Source organism: Aquarana catesbeiana, linkage group LG02, assembly GCF_042186555.1.
Source record: "Aquarana catesbeiana isolate 2022-GZ linkage group LG02, ASM4218655v1, whole genome shotgun sequence".
In the NCBI taxonomy this organism is placed as follows: Eukaryota; Metazoa; Chordata; class Amphibia; order Anura; family Ranidae; genus Aquarana; species Aquarana catesbeiana.
The window spans coordinates 356,187,649-356,200,027 of NC_133325.1; the positions used below are offsets into that span (position 1 = coordinate 356,187,649).

The following is a 12,379-nucleotide window of genomic DNA, read 5'->3' on the forward strand; positions in this document are numbered from 1 at the left end:
ATTACCTTGGGGAGATGCAGACTAGAATATGGCAATCACTGAGCAGCAAATTAGATCACCTGTGATGTATTTTAGTTATCTTGCAAAGCTGGACTGTTAGTGGGTCCTGAGGGCAGGAGTTGAGGACCACCTGCCTGAGGGAGGTATAGAGGAATCCATTTTATCAGCTGTAGATGAACGTCCATGCTTACTCATCCATTCGAGTCTGCTGGGAGCTGTTGTCCATCGTGAATCTCTGAGATTTGTTAGACAGAGAAATGCATCCCTTAGCTGAGGATCAGCACACACGCTTGTGACCTATGTGGGTCTGGTAAGCAGCCAACTTTTTTTTTTTTTTATTATTACTTTTGAGCATGGTGGCGTCTTCATACTAAAGTGTCCACACACACACACCTTTGGATCGGCACCTGTTCGATTTGGGGCTCACAAGATAAATGGAACTGATTTCAATTCAGCCCATTCACTCTGCTGAATTTTATTTCACAGACTTTTTAGAACCCAAGAAAGACTGAAAATATATATATATATATATATATATATATATATATATATATACATACACACACACACACACATATATACACATATACATACACACACAGTTTTTTTTTTTTTCCCCTTTTTAGATTATATACACGTTGGGTTTGAATTGCATTGTTTATATTTCTTGATTATGCACATAGTCTTAAGATATTTTACTTATCCACATGTTACAGGTCAGTCTAGAACACACACACTTGTTTCCAATTTACCCATTGTGACTACATTGGGCAACACTATTGTGCAATATATTTTATATAACTGTGGGTTTTTTCCACCCTTTACATAGAATCAGCACACCTTTACATTATCAGTCTGTGGTAGTTGTCTTTTATTTATTCACTAAATCTTTATTAAAAAGGCAAATGTATCTTATAATCATAAAATCAAAACTAACTGTATACAGAAAATTTCAAGTAAATATAATACCGGGCATTACAAGAAATAGTATAGAAAAAAATAGAAAAAAAAAGCCAAGCTATCTAAGCACATCTGGGCTGTTCATCCCCACCCATACAGGAAGACAGTACAATAATGTACTTTCAAATAAGTACAGAAAGCCAGTTATTTTGTTTATAGACAATTTTTTTGTACTTATTGGGTCATCTTTCGTTATCATAAATAAGTTTCTTCAAAAAACAAAGTTAATTGCAGCCACTCTATTCCTTCCTTTGCATTTGAGGGCAAGCAGACATGCAATATTTAGCTTTCACTGCAAAAGAACTTATTACAGGTAAAACAATGCATTAACATTTGTCTACTTGCAGTTTACTTGTATAAACCTAGGAGAGATAAGACTTAGAATCCCAAGGAACAGGAAAACACATCCCATTATGTAGAAAAGCAGGGTGAGGGAGCAAAAATGTGAGTCTGTTCTGCTGGGATAGGCATTAAAAGGGGAATCATCTTGTACCCCTTTCAGTGAAATCACATAGCAATGCACAGTCTATACAAGTCCTGGTCGTATCTAGCTTCTATTGTGCAATAGCATCTCTTTGCTGCATCAATCACTTTGGCTGGGACCAAACCGAACCATAGGAATGAACTGAGCATCTGGCACACGTGTAGTAGAAGATAGGATGCGGCTGGAAATGTATTTGCACCAGACAAATTTGCAGAGGGAACATTTTTGGAGCAGGACTGAAGGTACAAATTTAGGTACATGGCTTTCACCGCACTGGGAACTTGAAGCCAAGTAGTCTTTTACCCCATTCACCACCATCAACATAACTCATATGTCTACAGCAGTGGGGTGTTTTACACATTAACGGCTGCTACATAAGCGAGTGTAAATCGGACAGGTCAACTGTTGGTTGTTGGGTGGAAGGGAGCCATGAACCCCAGATAAGGCGACCCTCCCCTTTGGCATGTTTGGCAGGCGTCACTAGGTAGCGGGGAGGGAAACCTGTGAACAGGCGTTTTCCAATCTCCCCTAGCTAGAGCGAACACAAAAGACATGAATCACATCACTTCATTACTTCTGCAAGAGCTGACCAGTGAATTTGGGGGCTGATCAGTGTAGTCTGTTAAGGAAATTATAAATTATGTATAGAACTGTATTTGTAATACTTTGCCTATGTATTGCACACTAAACTCATTGTGCACATACCATTAAAGGTTTTGATTACGTATTTGCATTCTTTCAAGTACTGATAAGAAATTAGCCTGCCTATGTAGCACCCCTTGCTATCTTAAGTAGGTATCACATGAATATTACAATTGTACTTTATAGTACATGTATAAAAAAATAAATAAAACTTTAAATTCTGCCAAATAAACTGAACAGTGATTTGAAAAGAGGTCGAGGAGTATATCCTTTTGTGCCTGTTCCCTAATGCAGTAATTATTTGGAACCAATGATCAATGTCATAGGAGTTGGCCATCTATAAGGAATGAACATAAAATCATACAAAATATTGTCCAGACTTTCTCACCTTGTTCATTTTGCCTTCTTCTACTGATTCCTTAGAAATGTCCTGAATAATTTCTGGGCACAGAACAAGTAAAATTATTTGCAGGGGCCAAACTGCTACCTTTCTCTTGTTGCTTTCAGCAAAACTGTCCACAAGGTCAAACAATTTCTCTGCACAATCTGGGAAAAAAAACAAAACATGATGCTGAGAGTAAAAACTATTTTGTAGACTGTTATTCCTTATTTTTTTTTTTTTACTTTAACAATTTGATGACAAGCATACGCACATATGCAGCCTTACTGGAGTGGACCATCTTCCGTGGCTCCAGGTCTTGTGCTAACGATTAGGAGCCAGGAGGACTGGCTCTCAATCACGATTGCCTTCATAACCTGTGGCTGGCTATCGCAGTGATCAATAACTATACAACCACCTGAATTATTATACACGATTTATATAGTGCCAACAGTTTACGCAGCGATTTACAAGGTAGAGGGAGGGAGAGCACAATTACAGTACAGCTTAAAACAGGAGGCCCCTGCTTGTAGCGCTTACATTCTAAAAGGGAGGGGGTGGTGTACAAAAGGTTATAATTTGATGGGGGTGGCTCAGGTACTTGAAGAAAGATACTTTGTAAAAATGCAAGTATGTAAGAAAAAAAAAAAAAAAAGCCTGTAAAAAAATAAAGATAAAATATCTAGATCAGAGTTTAAACTAGGTCAGTATAAGGGTGAGTGTGACTGTCAGGGTCAGTGTGTTTTAGATAGGCAAGAATAAAAAGCCTCAGTTGAGCTGGACCTTGCTGCCTCTCAAACCCCTTTAGTGATCTTTTGTGATGCTCAGCCTCACGGTAGACAGAAGTAGGACCAACCTTAAAGTGATACTAAACATACACTGTTTAATTTACATTGTCCCTTCTATTTCTGTATGAGGAAGATGGCTCTGTAATTATTTTAATAAAAAAAAAAAAAAAAAAAAAAAACATCTTAGTAAGACCTCTTTCACACTGGGGCACTTTGCAGGCGCTACAGTGCTAAAAATAGCGCCTGCAAAGCACCCTGAAAGAGCCGCTTCTGTCTCGCCAGAGTGAAAGCCCGAGGGCTTTCACACTGGAGTGGTGCGCTGGCAGGATGCTAAAAAAAGTCCTGCTAGCAGCATCTTTGGAGCGGTGAAGGAGCAGTGTGTATACCGCTCCTCCACCACTCCTATTGAAATCAATGGGGCAGCGCGGCTTTACCACCGGCAAAGTGCTGCTGCAGCAGCAGTTTGCGGGTGGTTTTATCCCTCTTTCAGACACTATCGGGGGTTAAAAGCAGCGCTTTACTGCCGCCGCCACCCCCACCCCAGTGTGAAGCCTACTTTTTTCCTAATCGATATACAGCTGTCACATGACCCAGATATTTCTAAGCCTGCCTGCAGGGAGACATAGGCAGGAGGAGCTTCTAGTCCTCTGCCACTGGCCACATTTTTTTTTTTTATTTTGAACACCATAGCTTTTGGGACACAGAGTAAAAATAATATCAATAAACTGTTTTAACCACTTTCATACCAAGCCAATTGTGGCACTACTCTCATACACGTAAAAATAATTTTGTTAGAAAATTACTCAGAACCCCCAAACATTATATATGTTTTTTTACCAGACCCTAGGGAATAAAATGGCGGCCATTGCAACTTTTTATGTCACATAGTATTTGCGTTGCAAACTCATTTTTTGGGGGGGGGGGTGGGGTGGGGGACACAAAACACAAAGTTAGCCCAATTTTTTTTGTATAATGTGAAAGATGACGTTACAGCCAGTAAATAGATCATCTTGCGGATTGGGAGAAACTTTTTTCTAGGAAAGGACCGTGGAGACCAGAGAAAAAGTTACAGGGATGCCGCGCACCTTTTACCCCCACCTGTTACCACCCCCCCCCCCCCCCCCTCTATAGGATTGGGAGAAAACTTTCTTCTAGGAAAAGACTGTGGAGACCGGACAAAAGCTGCAGTGATCCCTTGAAAGCTGTGAGGAAAGCTTCAACAGGCTGGTTGTTCACTGTTGCCCCATTAGACCCGTTGGGGTCCATCTATAAAAAGGTGAGAGGCTAGCACTACTGGGTGAGGATTGCAAAAAGACATGTTTACTATCTTACATCTTTAATTTGGACTAAATAAATATAAAATAATTTTTTTTTTTATTTGCTATATTAGCGCTACTTCACTACACGATATACACAGCCAGTAAATAGATACCAAACATGTCACTTTAAAATTGTGCACACTTGTGGAATGGCACCAAACTTCGGTACTTAAAAATCACCATAGGCAATGCTTTAATCATTTTTACAGGTTACCTGTTTAGAGTTACAGAGGAGGTCTTGGGCTAGAAGTGTTGCTCTTGCTCCAACGTTCGCGGCAATACCTCACATGTGGTTTGAACGCCGTTTACATATGTGGATGTGACGTACCTGTGGGTTAGTTTCTGCGTGCGAGCATGCAGGGATGAAGGTGCTTTAAAAAATTTTTTTTTTTTTTTTTTTGACACTTTCACTTCAATTTTTTTGATCACTTTTATACCTATTACAAGCAATGTAAACATCCCCTTTAATAGGAATAGGGCATAATGGGGGTCCTCTTTACAGAGAGATGTGGGGTCTATAAGACCCCACATCTCTCCTCTAGCCTGGACAACTTGGGATCAAAAAAAAAAAAAAAAAAAAAAGAAAAACACACACACACACACACACACACCTTTCAGCCATCTGGTCCGCGGTATTCTCCATAGTTAACTTCCGCCGACGGGGAGCCGGTGGGCGGCGGGGGAGTCCCCCTCCCGCCGCCTGAAAAAATAATCAATCGGCTGAACAGCCACTATAATTGTTTTTATGGTGCAGGGAATCGCCGGCAGAAAAGAAGGATCATTCAGATATCCCCACTCAAAGTCCAGGACGTCACATGACGTACAGCGGGCGGGAAGTGATTAAATTGTCATACAAATATATACAGTATTTGAAAATTTAAGTTAGACTTACCGGTAACTTGTTTTCCAATAGTATTTCAGGACAGCACCCGAGAGATCATGGCTCCTCCTCCAACAGGAAACACCTCATCATTCCAAGCTTTAAAAGGAGGCCTCCATGCAGCTTACTTTTAGTTGTTTGTAGAGAACCTCTAGCCCCAGCTGCAACATATAAGTGAGTTATATCATAGTATTACAGCAAAAAAAAAAAAAAAAGGGTGCGTTATTGCTGTCCTGAAAGACTATTGGAAAACAAGTTACCGGTAAGTCTAACTTGAATTTTCCCAAAATGTCTTTCAGGATAGCACCCGAGAGGATGATGGAGACTTGCCCATTTAGGGTGGGACAACAGCCTGCAAGGCTGTCCTTCCGAAAGCTTGGTCCTCAGCCATCAGGAGGTCCAACCTATAATGACATGCAAAGGTCATCAGACTTGTTCATGTAGATGCCTTACAAATCTGTTCGGGGGTGGCACCAGCTCTTTCTGCCCAACTCACCGCCATAGCTCTTGTAGAATGAGCACGAATACCAACTGGACTCTCCTGGCCTGAAAGGGAATGGGCCTCCGTGATCGCTCTTCTCAACCATCTGGCAAACGTTCCTCTTGTAGCTTGTCCATCTTTCTTACTACCAGCACATTAAACAAATGATGAGTCGTTAGAGGCTTCCATGTAGCTTAAGACTGCTCTTTTAACATCCAAGGTATGGAATTCTTTTTCCTTCTTTCCCGATGGATTAGAGCAAAATGAAGAAAGCATCATCGCCTGAGCTCGATTTTGGACCGAAGCGAACTTCGGTAAGAAATTAGGATCTGTCTTCAGAACAATTCGGTCTGAAAGGATAGAAAAAAAATGGCTCCCTGATTGACAAGGCTTGAAGCTCACCAATTCTTCGAGCTGTCGTTTTAGCGACTAAAAAAACAGTTTTCAAAGTAATCAGTCTCAGGGAGACTAAATTAATAGGTTCAAATGGTTCCCTGGTCAGGGCCTGTAGAACAACCGATAAGTCCCATTTTGGACAGCTTCTGATCACTACCGGTCTGGACCGGGGGGAGGGCCTTGAAGAACCCGATCACTAGGGGTTCTGATGAGATAGATTTTTCCAAAAACACCCCCAGCGCAGCAACTTGAACTTTAAGGGTACTGACTGCTAAGCCCTTATCGCTCCTTCTCGCAGGAATTCCAAAATAGAAGAAATATCTTAAGGATCTGCTAGATGCAGTGCACCGGGAGTTGAAAACTTACGAAACTTTGGAATAAATTGCTCTGGTAACACGTTTTCTGCTAGATAGGAGGGTAGCAACCAATCTATCCGAAAAAAAAACCCTTCTTCCCTAGGAGCTGCTCTTCAGAAGCCAAGCTGTGAGCTTTAGCTTTGCTACTTCCTGGTGAAGGAAGGGACCTTGCATCAGCAGATCTTATCTCAACGGAAGGTGCCAAAGTAAGAGACCGCTGTGCATTTTCCTGAGTCGCAAAGAGATCCACTTTTGGCTGCCCCCATTTCTTCACAATCGTATGGAAGACGATTCAATCGTCACTTTGCCTCGTACACCTGGTTTCTGCTAAGGAAGTCCGCTACCCTGTTTAGAGTCCCTTTTAGATGGACCGCAGACAAGGATAGAATAAGGAGCTCTGCCCATCTTGGAATACTTCCTGGTAGGCACTGAGAAGCTCTGCTTCTGGTGGCCCCCCCCGTCTGTTCATGTAGGCCACACAGTGGCGTTGTCTGACAGGACCTGTATATGGAGTCCCCCCGAACTTCTCTGGCAAATGTCAGCAAAGACAAACACAAAATATAGCAGTGCAGCGCTCAATACAGGTCAGATGTATACACATAAAATGTACATATTAAACGTACATAAATAAAACGCATGAGGCAAAGTCCCAAAAAGTATATCTTAGTCCGAGGAGATCAAAAGCTGCCCACTTGCAGAAGGGGGATCCCTCAGTTGGCAAGGAAAGGGTGCAGTGATAGGATAAGATTGTATTAGTTGTATCACCACCAATGTGAACCTCCACCAAGGGTCTAGGCTGCTCACCTTATTGAGTGGACCTTCTGCGTTAACAGCAAGGTCACTCATGCATTCCCTTTCACAGGGTAGATTATGGAGATAGGGGTCCACAGGCAGTATCCCAAATTCAGTCTCATCGGTTGATATATATCATGTTAGAAACAAAAATAACAGGACATAGCGCTCTCCATACGAAAAGGTATAAAATGTATTAAATAAGAAAAATATTACTCACAAATATCGCAAATCAGATTTGCTGAGGAAGTCCACATGGACGATACGCGCGCGAGGGGCTCTGTGATGTCAGTACAGCCACCCATCTGGTTCATTTTATGCTGTATACTCCTGCACTGGGAAACAGTGCTTGCTTTGTGAGTAATATTTTTCTTATTTAATACATTTTATAAATTCCTTCTAGACGCAAAGGTGCAAACGCTTCGGCCATTACCTTTGTGAACACTCGGGGGGGGGGGGGGGGGGGGTTGGGAGAGAGACAGGCCAAATGGGAATGCTCTCAACTGCAGGTGTACCACCTTTTTTCCTACTTTCAGTGCCAACCTTAGCAAACCGATATTTTTGGGACCTGGCAGCAATAGGTATGAGGAGGTAGGCATCTTGTGGGTCTATTGATGCCATGTAGCACCCTTAGTTCAGGGGGTTTTTGACTGAAAAAAATTGAATCCATCCAAAATCTTCTGTAATCTACAATCTTGAGTTTTAGGATGAGCCAGAACTTTCCTGAGGCTTTCTGAACGAGGAGGCGAGTAGAACCCTTGGAAGAACTCCCTTGAAGGGGCTGGAACAATGACTCTCTGGGATCTCAGTTCCTGGATTAGGGACTTCATGGCGAGACCCCTGGCTGGATCCCTTGGTGCGTTCTTCACCAAGAATCTTTTTGGAGGTTCCTCCGTGAATTCAATCACATATCCCTGGGAGAGAATGTTTAGAATAAATTGGTTTGGTGTAATGCCTCTCCACTGCGGAAAAAACTCCTGCAGCCTTCCTCCGACTGGGAGGAAGGAGTCACTGCAACTTTCCGGAAGTTGCAGGAGGATTGAAGAGCACTCCACTCCTACCTTTGGGCTTCTGGAAAGATAATGGTTTCCTTTTTCCCTGCGTTTTACCTTCCTGCTGTTTTCTTTTCTGAGGCCAGGAAAAAATGCTTACGGGTTTGCACCTGCTTCTTCTTGACCAGAAATAATTTCTTTTTATCGGCCGTTCTGCCAAGAATGGATTCCAGATCTGAACCAAACAGCAAATCCCCTGCAAAAGGAATGCTACACAGCCTGTTTTTTGATGCTGCGTCCCCAGGCCAGGTTTGTAGCCATAAAGCCCTCCTATTAGAGTTTGTTAATGCGGCAGACTAGCTGACATGCGTATGGACTCTTTCGGGGCATCTGCAATATATGACACAAGGGTAGAGAAGGAAGCGCCACCTGAGTGTAGTATTAACAAATGATGTTTAATGACACCAGGTAAAAACACACTTACAGGATAAAAACATATAAAAGGCTCATCTGTATAGGTATGTGGTCCTCGGTGTTCCCTCTGATCCTGTGGTGGTGACGCTGCAGGGATGCTGGGCTACAGAAGGTGGATTACCAGTCGGGAGCTCCTTCTGTGGCCATCAGGAAGAGACTAGGGGCCGGCGTGGAGCGTGCATGACGTCACAGGTCGTCCGTCTGCTTCCGGGTTCGGTATCCAGGGGAGGGATCGTCCAGGGAGGAGGGCTGGCAGGGAGGTTGAGAGAAGGCTACGCGCTCGGAGCCACTGCTCCTTGAGCCTTTTATATGTTTTTATCCTGTAAGTGTGTTTTTACCTGGTGTCATTAAACATCATTTGTTAATACTACACTCAGGTGGCGCTTCCTTCTCTAGCCCTCTCTCATCCAACACAGAGTCAGCTCTCTGAGGACAGCAGCCGCCTAGCCTACCAGCCTACTTTAACCATTACATTACCGGTTACCACTTAACCCTTGAACTTCCAGCCTGTCCCCTATGGACTAAGTTGCTCAGCCCTTTACATATATGGACTTGTGTGTTTGCGCTTACAGTTACCAATACTCTGCAATATATGACACTGCTGCAGATAAGGTTATAAAGGAGTCCAAAATCTCTTGTTTTGGAGAATCCGCAGTAACGTGGGCCTTCATCTGATTAATCCAGTGCTCTAAATTTCTGGCAAGACAGGTTGCTGCCATTGCCAGCTTCAGATTGTTAATCACCGATTAACAGGCCCTTTTAAGTAGTAGGTCCATCCTTTTATCCATGGGCTCCTTTAGCGTGCCCATATCGTCAAGGTCAGTTGATTGAAACCTGCGAGAAAGCGGAATCCAGTTTTGGAATTTTGTTCCAGATACAGTCAGGATTTTCCTCAAACGGCAATCTTCTCTTGTGGGCCTGTGAAAAATATGGCTTCTTCTCTGGTAAACAGACATTCTTTTAATCATGTCTGCAATTATCGAATGACGACTGGACCTCCCGTCTGTATCAAAACCCCTTGGGATTCTGAAGATGGTGGTGGAGCCCTAGGCTCCCCTGAGGGACCTAGCTCTTCTTTAACCTGAAAGCTTGAAAGGTTGCGCGGAGCTCATCCTTAATGGTTGAAACCAGATCGCCACAACTGGGTGGAGACTCCTCCCTGACTAAATCTGCACAAAGATTTTGTCCAATCTTTGATTCCAAGGTTCAAAAACGCAGCTGCGCCAACCAGGAACCTGAAGTTAAGAGCACCAGGTGACCCTGCTCTCGCCCCCTGCACTTTTTAGTCAGAAATAACGCTGCGCCCCACCCCGGAAGTGCTGCCTCTTCCTGTACACTGCACAGGACGTGGCTGAGGGCTCTTCTCAGCCACTAGAACAATCGCGGATGCTCGGCTTGTACCGCAGCCGTCCCGCGATGCGGGTGGCCAGCGGGGAACCACCGCAACCGCCCCATCTGACGCAAAAAAAGGGCAGCACCCCCAGGCAGTACAGGCTCTCCCCGAGCACAGAAGGGGAAAAGGGAGCCCACAGGACCATCCAGCAAGAGGCAAGTGGGAGGATCACTCTCCTAAACAGAAAAAAAAAAAAAACTAACATGTGAAAACCTTTTGTCTCCCGGGAAAGCCTTGAGAGATCATGGCTCCCACCAAAGTTGTTACTCTGGCTGGAGGAAACACAAAAAACTGAAGGAAGCTGCGTGGAGGCCTCCTGTTAAAGCTTGGAATGATGAGGTGTTTCCTTTTGGAGGAGGAGCCATGATCCCTTGGGTGCTGTCCTGAAAGAAGTTTTGGGAAATAAAAAATGTATTATTTAGTAGAAACATGGTGTGGGCAGATTTCTGCCAGTCACAAGATGTGTCATGCCTCTCCAGCCTGTGTCTTAGATCAGGGAGGTAAAGTCACCACCAATCAAGATGTATTATCCAACCCACGTTGTGTTTGGCTGGTTAGTGAGCATGGAGGAAGGGAGGGAGTGGGCAGTCATTTACCACTGTGTATACACCCACATATGTGACTAACATAAAAAATGTTGGCTGCAGGTCACTTTTAGCAGTTTGACTGACTTTCTGCTCAATAAACGTGTGTAAAGTTGCCAATTTGGCAAAAATTCATAAAATGGGAAATTCTTCGAATAAAGTTGCTACACAGGTAACATCGACAATAAGAGTAAGATGGATTTTTGCACTCCAAGAAAAAATCTTTTCTTGGAGTCTAAACAAAAAACTGTAGGCAAGCCCAAGATGACCTATCCGCCCCTCCATCATGTCCCAGTTTTGAAGCAAAGCGGTATATCAATTATAAACACAGAGGGCTGGGATCTGTGTCTCTCAACAGACAATACAATGTGTCACAACACACGAGGTGCATGCAACAGGACGAAAACCGATGAATATTTAAAGTGTCGCAGCAATATCCGTGAACCTCCACATGGCAGGATCCTGAGGAAAAGGGACAAGCTCTTACTGACCAGTTGTAGAATGCCTTAGTGTGATTAGCTCACCTCCATTTGCAACACCTGTTGGGCATCCATCCAGGACTGACCAACCACCTATGGGCATACCCACAAAAGGATATTCAGGGACAGGGCTTTGCTGCCAGCAGACCACAAACCTGGACCTATATAGCAACTAATGGTTAACTTGATTCACCACAAGTAAAAGTGAGCACCCACGCAGGTCCAGTACTTTACAGGTCAACCCCACATCTTCATCCAGGCACGGTCCACCAAGGTTCCGCCGAGGAGTCAACCAATCCAGAAAGCTGCTGTAAGAGCCACAATGGCTAAGGAGCAGCTAGGAGCCGTGAAAGAAGAATCTTGAGCATAGGCTCACCTTGATGTGGGAAACGCATCGAATCCTGTGCGTTTCCCCTACCATAGTGAAATCGCACTCCATTCATGCAACACACCCAAAAAAGCTTGCAAAATGAAGTGAGATTGCCAGAATCTGTATGAACATGAATGCGATTCAATTCAGGTGCGGCAAAAAAAAAAAAAAAAAAAAAAGGGTCCCGCAAAATACTATTGCTTGAATGGCTCATATCAAACCACACCGACATCACAAGTGATTTGCACAGGAATGCGTTGCGATTCCTGTGCGAACCACATGCGCAAGTGTGAACCTAGGCTCAAGTAAAAAAAGACGGCCACATGTAACAACTAAGCTTATCTGAAAGGAGAGAAAAGACATCCTTCACCTAAGGAAACTAGCAAGAACTAAGGCTTAAATAGGGGATTTTGCTACTTGTTTTTTCCCCCTGCCCAAACACGTGAAGGTGGCAGCAAATAAACTATGATTAAGACCAAAAGTCATTTTTATTTCCAGTTTCCTGGATTCTACTGGAAATGGATGATTTACGTGCAAAGAATAGTATGTGATCTTTCTTTTTGGATGAACACGCACTCTAGCTCTCTTTCCCATATCAAAAGGAAAAGAG

The 12,379-nt window shown here is 43.4% G+C and overlaps 1 protein-coding gene across 2 annotated transcripts in view; it reads right to left on the bottom strand.

Moving 5' to 3' along the window:
* Nucleotides 1–12,379, bottom strand: part of NF1 (neurofibromin 1) — a 496,399-nt gene that overhangs the window by 409,013 nt on the left and 75,007 nt on the right. For both annotated transcript variants that reach the window (XM_073615002.1, XM_073615001.1), the window contains exon 8: nucleotides 2,475–2,632. In XM_073615002.1, coding sequence (XP_073471103.1) covers nucleotides 2,475–2,632 — 158 coding nt within the window. The remainder of the gene's footprint in view (nucleotides 1–2,474; nucleotides 2,633–12,379) is intronic.